Here is a 14,320-nt window from a genome sequence, read left to right on the forward strand (position 1 = left end):
GACGCGCCGCCCGCCGCCAGAAGCCCCCCCGCCACCGCGCCTCCCGCCGCCGCCGCCGCCGCCCCCGCGCCGCCCCCCGGCCCCGAAGCGCCGCAGGGGGAGAGCGCCGCCGCGCACGGTAAGCGCGGGAGGCGCGGTGGCGGGGGGGCTTCTGGCGGCGGGCGGCGCGTCCCGGCGGGCGGCCTCTGCGGCACCCAGCGGCGGCTGCGGCGGGGACAGCGTCAGCGGCGCGGGATCGCACCCCGCACGTGGGCGGCGGGGTGTGAGGGACGGGGCGTCTGTGTGCGGGCGGCGCACGCGGATGCGCGGCTCTGGGTGACGCTGCTACACGCGGCCGTGGGCCAGGCAGAACTGTGCACATGGAGGCAGCCTGCAAGCGCTTGCACGCGTGTACTTGTGCGTGAGCCATGCACACGCGTGCAAATGTGGCCCAGGGCACAAGCCCTGTGCACAGCTGTGCGCGGGCCATTGCGCACACATGCATGTGGCACAATTGGACACGGAGCAGGCAGCGGTGCACGGGTCATGCACACAAGCAACGCGCGCGTAGCTCAGGAACACACCAGCCGTGCATGCACACACACATGATGTGGCACAAGGGTTGCACACGTGCACAGAGCTGACATGCACACAGCACGTAGTGCACCCACCCGAGTGCACGCCGGTGCCCCCCATGCACCCCGACCCCCAGCACCCCTGCTCTCTGGGGCCGGGGGGGCCCTCACCGTGCTGCTGGCGGGCTGCAGCTGCAGGATGACGGCGGAGGCGTGCTGGAACTTGCGGGGTGCCCCATAGCAGCCGGGGTGCCCGTTGGGGGCTGTGCCTTCCGCCCCCGTCCCGTGGGGGGCTCCCGTTTTGGGTGGGGGGGCTGGGCTGGGGCTGGCAGGGGGCAGTGACTGGAGCTGGGGGGCAGCTGGACCCGGGGGGGGCTGCCCGCGGGGTGCCAGCTGTTGCTGCTGCTGCTGCTGCTGCTGCTGGATGACAAACTGCTGCTGCATCGGCTTCGGTGGTTGCTGCAGGAACTGGGGCTGCTGCAGCGGGGCGTAGGCTGTGGGGGGGAGCGCGGGGATAAGGCCCAGGGGCTTTGTCAGCAGTGCCATCCCTGAGCCCCCTCCCTCCAAGGTTGCTCCTGACCCGGCAGCATTCACTCTTGGCTGGGGTGAGGCTGTCCTGGGGGGGTAGCAGCAGCACCCTGAGGTTGGGTAACCCCAGGGGACTGGTGGGTGCTGGGGAGGGGAACAGCCTTCACCCCCAGAGCTGAGGCATGAGGAGGAACCTCCTCCCCCTCTGATCCACCGGCACTGTACACTATACAGGTCCCTGATACAGATGGGGTGCCCGGGAAACAGTAGGGAGGGCCATCATTAGGTTTCAGAGTGAACGCCTGCTGCCCTTTGCAGCACCCAACGGTCCAAGCCCCCCCCCAGCACAGTGCCTTACCTGGGGTGACGAGCGGGTGGGCGGCAGCAGGGGCAGTGGCAGTGCGGGCCATGGGGTGGGTGCGGGCATCGGGGCCCTCAGCCTTTTTGAGGTGGTCAGCAGGGTTCTCGGGTGGGGGGACCCGGGGGGGTCCGGCCCGTGGAGCGCTGCCAGGGGGTTTCATGGCGAGGGCAGGGAGGTGGGGGCCGGCGGGGCGCAGCGCCAGGCTGTGCACCTACAATGGCAGCATGTCAGTGGGGTGGGGGGGATGGAGGATGTGGAGTGCAGGGGGGGCTCACCTGGGGGGTGGCGGGCGGTGGGGCGGGTGGTGGGGCTGGCGGTGGGACAGGTGCAGGGCTCTCGGGCCGGACGGCGCTGACGGGGCCCGTGGGCGTGAAGATGAGCTGGGGGGAGAGAAGGGTGAGTGTCTGTATATGAGGGTTGTGGGGAGCACCCCGAGCGTCCCCCCATGTCCTCGCGTGATGGCAGAAGTGCGGGGCACACGGGACACTTGCCCATGTCCCTGCTCAGTGTTGCCGTTCCCCATGTCCCTTGGGTGACCCTGTGGGGTCTGGGCACTCCATATCAGAGTAGTGGCCTTCTGTGGGGTCTGGACAAACACTCCGTAGGATGTAGGTGTCCCATGGGATCCAGATGCCCCCCTACCCTTGCAGAGGGTACCTTCCTGAGGTGGGCCTCCAGCAGTGAGGGTGAGGAGACACTCTATAGGTCTGGGCATCTCTTGGGGTCTGGGTACCACCCGCTGGGTGGGGACACCCCATGAAGCCCACACAGCCCATAGGATGAACAGCCCATGTAGTCTGGGCACTCCCAGGGGACAGTGGGCTCTCAATGAAGTCCGAGGAGATCTCAGAGCAGTGTGTAGTCACCCTGGGGGGTCTGGGCACCCCACAGTAAGGTGAAACATGCCCTGTGGGTTTGGGCATCCCATAAGGCCAGGGCACCTCAAAGCAGGGCAATATTCACCCTATGGAGTCAGGTGCCCCCTCGGGGGCCTGGCACCTCACAGCCAGGTGATGCTTTGGGTCTGGTCACCCCAAGGTGGAGCAGTGGGCAACCTGGGAGATCCAGGCACCCCCCAGCAGCACAAAGGGCCCCCTGTGAGCTCAGGGTCACCCTACAGGGCCTGGCTACCCCACAGCCAGGTGACAGGAAGCCTATGAGTTCTGTAGGCTCTGGTTACTGTACGGTGGAGTGATGGACTCTGCATGCATCCAGCCCACCCTGCAGCACAGCGATGGGTGCCCTATGAGCCGTGGGGCAAAGGGGACCCTATAGCATCTGCTTCCTGTGGGTCTGGGCCAACTTGCTGCAGGGTGATGGCCAGCCAGCAGCTCCAGCTGCCCCATAGCACCGCGGGGACAGGCACCTCTTACCATCTGTGCCCGCAGGTACATCTGTGCCTGGCTGGCTGTGAGGGCAGGCGAGGCGGCGTTGCCCAGCAGGACAGCTTGCTGCGCGATGCCTGACGCTCCGGGGTTGACGCTCTGTGCCCGGTTCAGGAGCTGGGCTGCTGCTGGCGAGGTGGCCAGGTTGATCTGCAATGGGACAGTGGGTTTTGGGGCTGGGGTGGGGGCTGCGGGGTGCTCCTCGCGAGCCGGGGACTCACCGTGGGCTGCTGCACAGGCGCCTGCTGCGTGCCGTTGCTGCCAGAGGAGCCACTCTGCCTGTTGGCTGCCAGGCTGGCCTGGGGATGGGAGCAAAGCGTTGCATGTGCATTGCACTGCGGCACCTAGGGGTGACCCCCGGGGGGCGGTGTACCTGCTGCACGGCCGCCAGGCTCTGGAGCTGGGCGCTGGTGAGGTGCTGCTGCTGCAGCGCGGCCGTCTGCAGCATCAGGTGCTGCTGCTGCGCAGCATACATCTGCTGCAGGTACTGCGCTGCCGTGTTGGGCTGCCGGTGCAGGGCCTGCTGGATCACCTGTGGGGCAGCAGTGAGACCGTGGGACGCAACATCCCAAAGCCAACCCGGCCACAGGACCCTGAACGCCGCTCTGCCTCACCCTGTATCCCGAGCCTCCCAGTGCATGCAGCGTTCCTGCTCTAAACCCAAGGGGAGACCCAAGCACCCCAACCCCAGCCCCATTTGTAGGGTGAGGGTAGGGTTAGGGTGTGCAGCACAGCCCTACCTGGACGGTCTGGCGGTCAGGAATGCCGCTGTAGACGGAGATCTGCGGTGCGGCTGGGCGCGTGGTGCCGGTGCTGCTGGGCGTCGTGCCGGTGCCGCCGGCGCTGCTGGAGGGCGGAGGTGCCGGGAGCTGCTCGTTCTCCATGGTGGTGGCAGGGCCACGCGGGGTGGCTGGGGTGGCCTAGAGCTGGGGGAGAGCGTGGGGGTGGGCGTGGGGGTCCCATGGGTTGGGGGGAATGAGGGTGGCAGATGGAAGCAGCCCTGTGTGCTCCCGGCCCACCCCTACCCACAGCGACACTTCAAGACCTCAGGGAAAGGAAGGAAGGAAGGATGGACAGACAGAGGGATACAGGAGAGGGATGAGGGGAGGAAGTGAAGGACGGAAGGAAGCGGGATGGACAGAATGATGAATGGGAAGTGCAGCCAGGAAGGGCGGAAGGAGAAGAAGAGTGAAGGGAGGGACGGAAGGAAAGAAGGAAATGGGAAAGGACAAAGCGCAGGAGGGAAGGATGGACAGACAGACAAGGACACAAGTATGAATGGGATGGATAGAGGGATGGGTGGAAGAAAGGACGGATGGATGGAGGTAGAGAAGGGATGGAGGAATGAAAGAGGATGGAAAGAGAGGAAGGAAGGGAAGGCAGAACAGATGGAAGGAATGAGGGGACAGACAGTAAGGACAAAGGGACAGAGGACAGAGACAGGAGCAAGGATGGAAGGAAGCAAAGAGGTAGGAGTGAAAGATATAGGGATAGGATGAGCAGAAGGACAAACAGATGGAATTAGGGAAAGGGTGAAGGACAATAGGGGAGAGAATGACAGAGAGCAAAGGAAGAAAGAGAAGGATGGACAGAAGGATGGGAGGAAGGACAAAGGGAGGGAAGGAGGACAGACGGAAAGGTGAATGCAAACGTTGAGAGGGACGAGAGAGAAGGGAAGGATGAACAGAATGGAACAGGAAAGCAAAGGAGTGAGGGAAGGATGGACAGACATGAAAAAGTAGACAAAGAGGAATGAAGGGAAGTAGAGGGATGAAGGGAGGGAAGGGTGGACAGAAAGATGAGAGAAGGATGGAAAGAAGTAGGAAAGGTGTGAAAGGATGGATGGACAGACAAAAATACAAAAGGAGGGAGAGAAGGATGGACAGAAAAAAGTAGGAAATGAATAAGGGGGAAGGAAAGATGGACAGAAGGGAGGACAAAGAAGGAAAGGAGTGCAGGGATGGAAGGACGGCCAACAGGATGGGACGGGAAGAGGAAAGGGACTAAGGCAAGGGTAGGAGGAAAGGGCTGAAAGGTGTGAAGGAAGGACAGAGGGATGGAGGAACAGAAGGAGAAGGACAGGAATGGAGGGAGAAGTGCTGCGTGCTGAGTGCCACCGGGGATGGTGGCGAGCAGCAGGAGCACCGCCACCACCGCCGCCACTGCTCGCAGCAAAGGCCGTGCCCGCAGTGCCAGGCCGCGGCCCCAGCACCCCATGGCTCTGTGGGCACCCAGGCTTTGCTGCAACCACGTGGGCCCACAGACCTCCGATAACCAGCAAGAAACCCAAGGCCCCGTGCCACCAGGGCGGGTGCCACGGCCAGCACCAGGGACAGCAGCGCCGGGCGCTTCACCATGGACAGCAGCCGCGGTGCCCACAGCAGGTGGCCGCGGTGGCCGCGCCAGGTGACCCCGGAGGCCACGCCACAGCCTGGCAGGGACGAACACAGCGCGAGGCGGCGGCAGCGGGACAGCAGGACGTGGCAGCGCGACGTCCCCGCGCTCAGCGGCGTGAGGCCACGGGGCCACGTCCCCGGAGGGCGCTGCTGCGCCGGTGCGGAGCGGGGACGCGCACAGGTGGGACGCAGAAGCACGCTGGAGGTGGCTGCCGAAATGCCCGCCGGTGGCCGCGTGCCCGCGGCGTGGCCGTGACATCCGCCGCGCTCCGCTCTCAGCGCCGCAGGGTTTGGACGCGTGGGCCGTGGCTTTATCCGTCAGCTGTGCCGTGACATCCCGGCGGCATCGGGGCGTCCTCACGCGTGGGGTCGCGACGGAGCCGTGAGCGCAGCGAGGAGCGTCCCCGCCGGTCCGCATTCGACCCCGTGTGAGGGAAAGGGAGGCGGCGGGGCGGTGACACGCACGGCGGGGCTCCGCGGCCTCGAACCCCACGCGGGGCGGAGCGGCGCGCGGTGCCCCCGCAGCCATGGGCGGCTCTCGGTTCTCCCACCGTCGCACGTGGAGCGGCCGCGCGGGTCCGGCCGAGCCCCCGCCCGGGGCGGTGGGAGCACGGGGAGGGGAGCCGGGCGCACGGCGGACATCGGTGCGTCCGCCTCCCTCCCCGCCCCCCGCGGCGACGGGGAAACTGAGGCACGGCGGCCGGGACGCGCGGACACCCGACAGCCGGACGCGTGCGCGGCCCGCCCCCCCCCGCCCCCCCGCGGCCCAGACAAAGCGGCGGGGCCCGGCGCTCGGTACCTGCGGCCCCGCGGCCCGGCTCCCGCCGGCCATGACGGAGGCGCCTCCCGGGGTTGCGGCCGCGCGGGCCGGCGGGGCGGGGCGGGGCGGGGCTACCGGGGAGGGGCGTGGTCAGCGCGGAGGGGCGTGGCCTGCTTCCCTCCCGCCGGGGCGGCGCAGCGCTCCCTCGGGCGGCGGCGCGGCCATCGCTCATTTGCATTCCGCCGCTCGTCACGTGCGCCGCGTGGCCAATCGGAAAGCGGGCCGGCCCGCCGGCCACGCCCCCCGCGCCAGCGGCTCGCGCTCGCTATGGCAACGGGGAGGAGGGAGGGGGAGGGCCGGGCGCCATGGCAACGGGAGGCGGGGCTGCCCGCGCGCTGCCCCGCGACGGGGCGGGGCCGGAAACGGGAACGGCGACCCCATAGGGAGTGGGGGGCGGGGGGAGGGGGGGTGCAGCCTGCTGCCAAGCGGGTTGCGAGTAGGGCGTGTGCAGGGAACGGGGTGCGAGTGGCTGACCTGCGAAGGGCGAGGTGCCCGAGGTAAGCCTGCAAAGTGCAAAAAGCAGGCTGCAAAGTGCAAAAAGCAGGCGTGCAAAGTGTGAGCACGAGAGAGCAAGAAATGGGGTGCAGGCTGCAAATGTGGAAAGGAGTGGAGATGGTAGTCTCGCAGGAGCAGGGTGCAAGAAGCTAGCAGAAAAAGAAATGGGTGCAAATAGCAACCCTGCAAAAAAACGGGGTGCCAAGGGGAAGAGTGGAAAAGATGGGGTGGATGGGGTTCAAAGTGCAAACCCACAAAGGGCAGGGGGAGCACGGCCAGGTTGTGGAAAATGAGGCGCATACAGCAAATCTGCAAAAATTTTGGTAGCCCTGGAAGCATGGAGTCTCAAAAGCCATGAGCAGTGCATGCAGACCACAGTGCTCCTAAAGGGCTCCTGGATGTGCAGTGGGACCCCGGGATTTGCAGGTGGGTTTGTAAAGGGGGTGCACGTGGGGCTTGGGTCTGCTGCGAGATGCATGGATTTGCAGGAAGGGCCTGGGAGTTTGCAGGTGGGCACGAGGGGCTCACAGGATCGGCTGTGACCGCAGTGTGCCCTTGGTGCTCGGGCACAACAGTGCTGCTCACACCTGGGGACACTGCCAACCCTCAGGGCTTGGGGACGGAGCTGCCCGGGGTTTGGGGAACGTTGGGGCTGCGCGGCTGGAGCCACCAGAGGGCAATGGCTGCCCTTCAGTGAAGCCTGCAGAATGAGGATGGGGCTGAGTGTTATCCCTTCTCTTTTTTTTGGCTCCTTTTGCTATGCAGGGAGCCAACAACTATCTCTGGGCAGCGAGGAGCAGCGGGGGTGCAGCCCCCAAGGGACATGCTGGGGGTGCTGCACCCTGCTACAGTCTCATAGCAGCATGTGTCCCAAACCGCACGCTTTTCAGCCCAAAAAGGAGACGACTCGCGAGGCCACCACCAGTGCGGACACTGGGAGCCAAATGGCCACGCTGTGCCAGGCACATGGCAGCACAGGGTCAGTGTCCCTCCGGTACCAATCACGTTGTGCTTGGAGGGACTCAGCCTGGGCGTAGCAGCAGGCCTCAGTCTTGTCTTGGCTGCTGTCCCCACCTCTGTGCTGTGCGGCGCCATTGCTGTGAGGAGCGCCCCGGGTGCAGGGTGGCGTGGAGACACGGCTCAAAGTACAGCACGGCCTGGCACCAAGGGCAGCATGAGGCCTGGCACTGGGCCTAGCACAGGACCAAGCACCGGGCCCAGCACCAGGCCTAGAACCGAGCCCAGCACCAGGCCGACGTCGGGCCCAGCACTGAGCCCAGCACCAGGCCAGGCCTTGCGCCTGATGCCATCTCCCTTCTCGCACCGGGGAGCCGGGCGGGAACAGCTTGAAAGCCCGACTGCTCATTGTCTGCACCCAGCGGGGCGGCCATTCAGGCCGGGCCACGCTGAGGGCTGGGTTTCCACTTGGAAATTTCCCTCCGGACGCGATTGGGGGCCGCTCGTCCCTCCCGCCGCCCCGCGCGTGGGCTCGGAGGGCGCAAATATTTGTGTGGACACAAAGGCGCGCGGGTGCCGGGGGGAACAAAGCACGGACGCGGCGCATCCCCGCGAACAATGGGGCCGGATATTTGGCGATGTGAGCGGGGCGCTGCCGGAGCTGCCTCACATCCGCCTACCTGCAGCCCCTGGGTGGGCCCACGGCATCCCGCGGCCCGGCAGCCTCACGGGCAGCGTGTTGGCTCCGAGGGGGGGACGAAGAGCCCTTCTGGGCGGTCGTCTCCCTGTGAGCATCCTGCCCCGATGTGGGGTGCTGCAGCGGTGGAAAGAGGCGCCGCCACGACCCGACTGCGCTGAGCGCCATTGGTCCTCCTTTAAGAGGGCTGTCACCCTGCTGTCTGACTCCCAAAGCCCTCCCCTCCCCTCTGAGCCCTGGGAGACATCCTCCCATGGGGATCACTGTGCTCCTCCTAGGGTTTGTGTTTCCCCTGACCTCTTTTCTGGAGCAAATCACTTCCAAATTCTTCCCCTTTGAGCTTCTTCCCCCTTGAGCGCTGCAGTAGCTGCTAGTGGCATCCCAAAGCGCTGTCAGCCCCCACGTTCCCAAAGCATCACCCTCTGGGAAGGCTGTTGGAAGGGGTCCAGAGACAGCAGAGCCTTGGCGAGAAGGCAAGAGAAGGGGACGAATGGGTTATGCAAGCGCGCCTTGTCACATTTTGGGTTTTGTTGTATTTCTGCACCTTGGATGCAGGTATTTTTCCAAAGGAAATCGCCCGGTGACGCAGCTCCTCCTGCGCCGACGCCTCCGTCCCCAGCTTTGCTGGGTCCCGGCAGGGGGCTGGAAGGAGCGGATATCCCGCTGGGGTTTGGAGCTTCTGGGGGGGGGGGGTTGGCAAATGCTGGCTCTGAAAGGGCTCTGTGGGGCTGGGCGCTGAGAAAAGTCCCCCCTGGGAGTTCCTCTGGGGGTGCTCCAACTCAGTGCTTGGCTGGAATGTCTGAAGGATGGGCTGTGGGAGAGGAAAGCTCGCCCTCAGGGCTCTGCATGGCCAAAACTTGGGGGTTTTTTGCTTTTTATTTTTATTCTTTATTATTTTTTTTGCACGACTTCAGTGGGCTGTGAGATCTGCTGACAGCTGGGGAGTTTTCTAGCAGTCCCCCAGCTTTTAACTCAAACCTTCTGTCTGCCGTCACTGAGCAGAACTTTCAGCTTCCATCCACTTGGTGTCAGCTCCAGCCTCTGCTCCAGCCCCACTAGCCGTCCCAAATCACTCCAGGCTTACCCATGTTGACCTTGCTTGGAGTGATGATTTAATCTCACTGCAATTAAAGCCTTTTACCTGTATAAATCACTGCCCCATCTTCTCCTCGCCGTGAACATTCACAAGCCCACACCGGAGCAAGCAGTTCTCATTTGCTCGCAGTCGAGCCGATGCACATCCCAACCCCGCACTCTGTCAGGCTATGCAGCGAGGTGGTGGGAATTGCATCGTGTCAGACGAAGCCTGGCTGATGCAATGTGAATTTTCTCCAGCACGTGGAAGCAGGATGAGCCGTGAGCTCCTGGGGGTGTTCCTGCACCTGTGTGCATGGCGGGGCACTCGGCGTTGGTGCATGTGAACACCTTGAGGTTGCAGTGCTGGATAATGGGCACCAGTGCTGGGCAGAGGCTTGCAAGGAACTGGGAGAGGGTCACAGTGCTGTGGGATTGTGGCTGCCTGCTGCCCATGATCCCCATCCTTGCCACTCCTCTGCCAGCTGGCAGCAAGCTTTAGGTGTGCTGAAAGCAGAGATGTGGGTTTTGCCGATGATTCCGGGTTGAACTGGAAACCAAAATTGCAATGTTTTTGCCTCGTGGTGCAGCTGGGAAGGGAGAGGGCAGCAGAGGGGCTGAGATAAAGATTTACGGGCAGAGTCAGCGCTGGTAAGAGCAAAGAAAAAAAAAATATACTGTAAAAAACCTGGATAAGCCTCTCTATTAAATTATTCTGCCCCACTGGAGCCGGACACTCACTGCCTTTGATCCTCCCAGCCCCGTCCCGTTCCCAGCCCATAGCACCCAACTCCTAATGGGCGCTGACAGCTCAGGCCAGCAGCCCTCGCAACCGTGGCGAGACTGACGCTTCATTAATGAGCCCTAACGAGGCCTGGCGGGGCTGTCGGTGGGCTCTGCTGACCCGGCCGGGTTGGTTGGAGTTCTGCAAGTGGTGGGGGGCAGAAAGAACGGCTTTTATTTTCTCTTTCTCCTTCGTTCCTCCAACATCTGGCAGCAGGAGCACAGCAGTACTGCAGGAAGGATTCATCCCTTCTCTCCCCCCCCCCCCCCCTTTTTTTTTTTTCTAAATTACTTTGGATTTAACAAACTCCTGGCCGGGTCATAGGCTGTTCCATGCTGTTTGTGCGGCCTGAATCCCATTGGGCAAGGCTCACATGGAGAAAGGGCAGATTTGGTGCCCTGGGGGATGTTTTCAGTGGGCAGAGCCTGCTGGCGGCTGTGCCAAGGCTCTGCCTCCCTGGTAGTATTGGTCTTATATAAAGGTGGAGATTGGTGGGCTGGGGTCTTGGGTGTCTTCTGCAATAGGTGGGATACAGGGAACTGGCAACACACCCTTGCACTGGGTTTGCAATGGATTTGCAGTGGTCTTGCATTGGTTTGCAATGGGTTTGCAATGGGTTTACAATGGGTCTGCAATGGGTTTGCAATGGGTTTAAAATGGGTCTGCAATGGGTTTGCATTGTGTTTGCAATGGGTCTGCAATGGGTTTGCATTGTGTTTGCAATGGGCCTTCAGTGAGCTTGCAGAGGCCTCTCTCAGTCCTTGTCCTTGTTTTGACTGAAGGCAAAGCAAAGTCTCAGGACGCCTGATCCCAGCCCCTGGTTTTGGTGCAATGCCCTGAAGAGCAGCCTGGGCACAGTGGGCACCAAGGCTGCTCTGGCACTGCAAGACCCTCAAATAGGCTGAATCCTGACCATCTCTGTGATGATCTCAGCTCCCTGCGCTGGGACAACAGCGCTGTTTTGCACTGGAGCTGGGAAGGTTTGCCTGCACAGTCAGTCAGGAGCACCCAGCCTGACTGCAGATCGATCTAAATTGCATCTCTGCAAGTATCTGTGGCTGTGTGCAAGCTTGGCTATTAATGAAGCTCTTCCCAAGAGCAATGAGGTTTTCCTATCCAGTGCAGCAGATTCCTGGAGGCTCCAGAAAATTATTTTCCTGTTCCCTCCAGCCTGTGGCATTTCCCAGGGATGGATGCCTCCTCTTTCAGGACATCCAGGGGGAAGTTTTACTTCATGTCACCCTGGGAAGAGCTCTGTGTCGGCTCCCTGTGCTTTGCTTTCAGTGATTTAAGTCAAACCAGCTGCAGGAGGGGCAGACGAAAGAGCTGCCAGGGAGCGGGGGGTAGGAGGCGCGATGCCGTGTGGGGCTGCGCGGGGAGGCAGGACGGCCACCATCCTTCCCCAGATGAATGAAATCCTGCAGCTTCCCAGTAACTTGAACCAGCAGGGAGGGGGAATTGGGCCCAGGAAGGTGGTGTCTTTGCTCCAGGCTCCATGTGTCCTTTCCCAGCCTGAGTGGTGGGAAAGCGATGGACTTGCGGTGGACCAGAAGGGGCTCACAGGGGGCTGGCAGGGGGTTTGTAGCAGGTTTGGGCACAGGGTCTGCCTGGGATGGAGCTATCTTCCTGTGTGAGGACACACAGAGCTGTTGGTTGTTGGTTTTCTTCTGCTTAGGAACTGCATGGGCATTGGTCTGTCCATGGGAGGTGGTGGGATCTTGCCTTTGCATCCCTCCTTTCATTTTGCTTTGCTTTCTTTCTCTCTCCTTCCCCTTCTCCTTCACTTACTCAACATTTGCCTCGAGCCCCAAGATTTTCTGCTGTTGCTGTTGTCCTTTCTTTCCTCTCTCCAACCCACCGGGATCCAGGGGAAAGCAGCAAGTGGCTGGGCACTGTTGGCTCCCCCAGGGCTGACCCACAGGAGCCACTGGTGCCCAGCGAGGGGCTCTGGGACAATGACAGTGCTGGATCCAACTGCTGGCTGCTGTGCTCGGCCGGGGAAGTCGTTGGATTGGCCTCGTGATGCTGGCGTCTATTTACTTTGGGTGCTGACGTGTCTGCTTCCTCGCATGTTCTGCTACTTGATCCCTTTCTTGCCATACAAGGGCAAGGAGGACTCGGTTTTAGGGCCAGTTCTCTTTAATGTATTTATAAATGATCCGGTTGCAGCCATTGAATGTGTGCTAAGCACGCTCGTGGGCAACGCAGAGTCAGGAGGAGCTGCACACTCCCTTGAGGACAGAGGGAAGCAGGGGCAGGCTGTGGCCCAGAGGGCAGCGGCACGGCACAGCCCCACGCTGGGACCATGGGGTTTGGGACTGGGCAGCGCTGTGTGCAGCCGGGGGTTGGGCTCAGGGTCCCTTCCAGCTCGGGGTGTTCTGTGATTCTAGGCACCAAGCTCCAAGAGCTGTTGCTGCTGATCTTTGCTGTGTCGCTTATCATGCTGCTTTGCTTTGGGGGAGTTCTGGTGGGAGCGCTGCCCTGGGCGCCATGCGGCATTTCGGTCCTCGGCTACTGCCGTCCCTCTCCTCTGAGAACCATCTCGTGGACAAAACCAGCAATTGCACCTTTCCTCTTCTCTCCTCAGGTCTCTGTGGAGAGGAGTCCCACAGAACTGTGGAGCTCCCTCTGGTCCCACGCAGCCCCAGCAGAACCCGGCTGTAAAGGCACCCCATGCCACCACCTGAAACACCATCCTGAGCTTTAAAAAGCAAGTCTTGAGACCCTGTGACACCCCAGAAAGAATAGGGTCAGTCAATGGGACTCATTTCCAAACCGATCTCATGCATACCTGGGCTGAGGAGCTGGGGTGTACTGCACTCCACATCACACAGCTGCCTCCAGAAGGACCGATTGATCCCCTGGGCTGTTAGCAGGATGAGGTGGAGGTGCTGGGCGATAGAAGCAGTGAGATGCAAATCGAGGATCAGATAACCAGCCCAACCCTGCCCTAACAAAACCCCCATGCATCGTTGGAGATAAGACACCAGCTGTTCCTCCATGGGAAGAGGGAAGCCTGCTTGTGGGGTTGCTTTTCTCAAAGTACTGCTGGAAGATGGGGAATACAACGTGTACTTAAAGCACACATTTCTGTGCATTGCAGCTGGAGGAAGCCAGTCCTGATCACAAACAAATTGCTTTTTGTCCCATGCAGAAGCCTTTCAGGCCCCGCTGTGACCCGGCCCAGTGAACCACGGCCATGGTGCCGCTGGCCTGCCTGCCAGCTCTGCTGAGAGCAATCCCAAGTGCCGCAGTTGGGCTCTGACACAAAGGCTCTGCTTCTCTGCATTTCGGGATGCTTAATACATGATCAATTTATTTTCTAACGACTGTTAACTCATTGCTACATGCACCAGCTGGGCTATAATTGAGCTGCGGCTCGTGCTGATGTCGCTGCCTTTTCTCAAAGCTTTAGTGTAAAGACAAACTAGAAAAACTTCCTGGGCCAGAAGACGTCTCCCCAATCCCAAATCTTCCATTACTTGGATTTTCCATGGCCTCTGCAGCTGGTGAGGTGGCTGCCAGCCCTACAGCATCTCCTCCTGCGTGCAGAAGTGCTGACTTGGGGCTGGGGCAGCCATTCCTACTGAACCAACCCAACTCCCAAGTATTTTGCAACTGTTTCCTACAGTTTCTCTCTCTCCCTCTTTTTTTTTTTTCCCCTCTTATTCCCTGAACCAGTATTTTTGTGAAAAATTCCCTGCCAGCTCCACATTTCCTTCCAATCATCTGTGCCCCTAGAAGGATGCTGCTGCAACCATCTGTAATGTAGAAAAGCAGCAGCCCTCATCCTGCTCTAAAATGTTCATTAACCCTTCACAACCCCACAGAAATCAACAAATTCAGGTGCATGGGGGTTTAATTTATCCGAGTATTCCATTTGGCTTCCATCATTTTGTCCCTTGCAAGGAGTTCAGTGCTTCTCTTCTAAGTGAATAAATGTGGCCAACATTACAAATGCCCAGGATGGAGAGTAATAGGCAACTGAGTAAAGCAAGCAACATATTTAGTAATAATCCTCTATCTGTTCATCCGTCCATCTTCCATGTATCCATCTGCCTGTCTATTCATCCATCCTTCTATCTATCCATCTATCCATTTATCTTTCCATCTATCTTTCCATCTATTCTCCTGTCCATCAGTCTAGCTATCCATCTTTCCATTTATCCATCCGTCCATCCATCCATCCATCCATCCATCCATCCATCCATCCATCCACCCATCCATCCATCCATCTATCCATCCATCCATCCATCCACCCATCCATCC

General features: G+C 60.9%; 1 protein-coding gene across 1 annotated transcript; it reads right to left on the minus strand.

Annotated features, from left to right (window-relative positions):
- Nucleotides 1–117: 117 nt before the first annotated feature.
- Nucleotides 118–6,068, minus strand: LOC122186464 (polyhomeotic-like protein 2; the record flags this gene model as incomplete). The annotated part of the gene is made up of 9 exons (XM_042883180.1): nucleotides 6,024–6,068; nucleotides 3,569–3,754; nucleotides 3,202–3,360; nucleotides 3,050–3,127; nucleotides 2,817–2,978; nucleotides 1,719–1,823; nucleotides 1,441–1,654; nucleotides 726–1,048; nucleotides 118–204 (listed from the first exon to the last, which is right to left on the minus strand). Coding segments are annotated over exons 2-9 (1,272 nt in total), but the record flags the coding sequence as incomplete, so codon positions are not given.
- Between the last annotated feature and the right edge of the window lie 8,252 nt (nucleotides 6,069–14,320).

Source organism: Lagopus leucura, unplaced genomic scaffold (genome assembly GCF_019238085.1).
Source record: "Lagopus leucura isolate 7727_CA_CO unplaced genomic scaffold, USGS_WTPT01 Super-Scaffold_100037, whole genome shotgun sequence".
NCBI classification, from domain to species: Eukaryota; Metazoa; Chordata; class Aves; order Galliformes; family Phasianidae; genus Lagopus; species Lagopus leucura.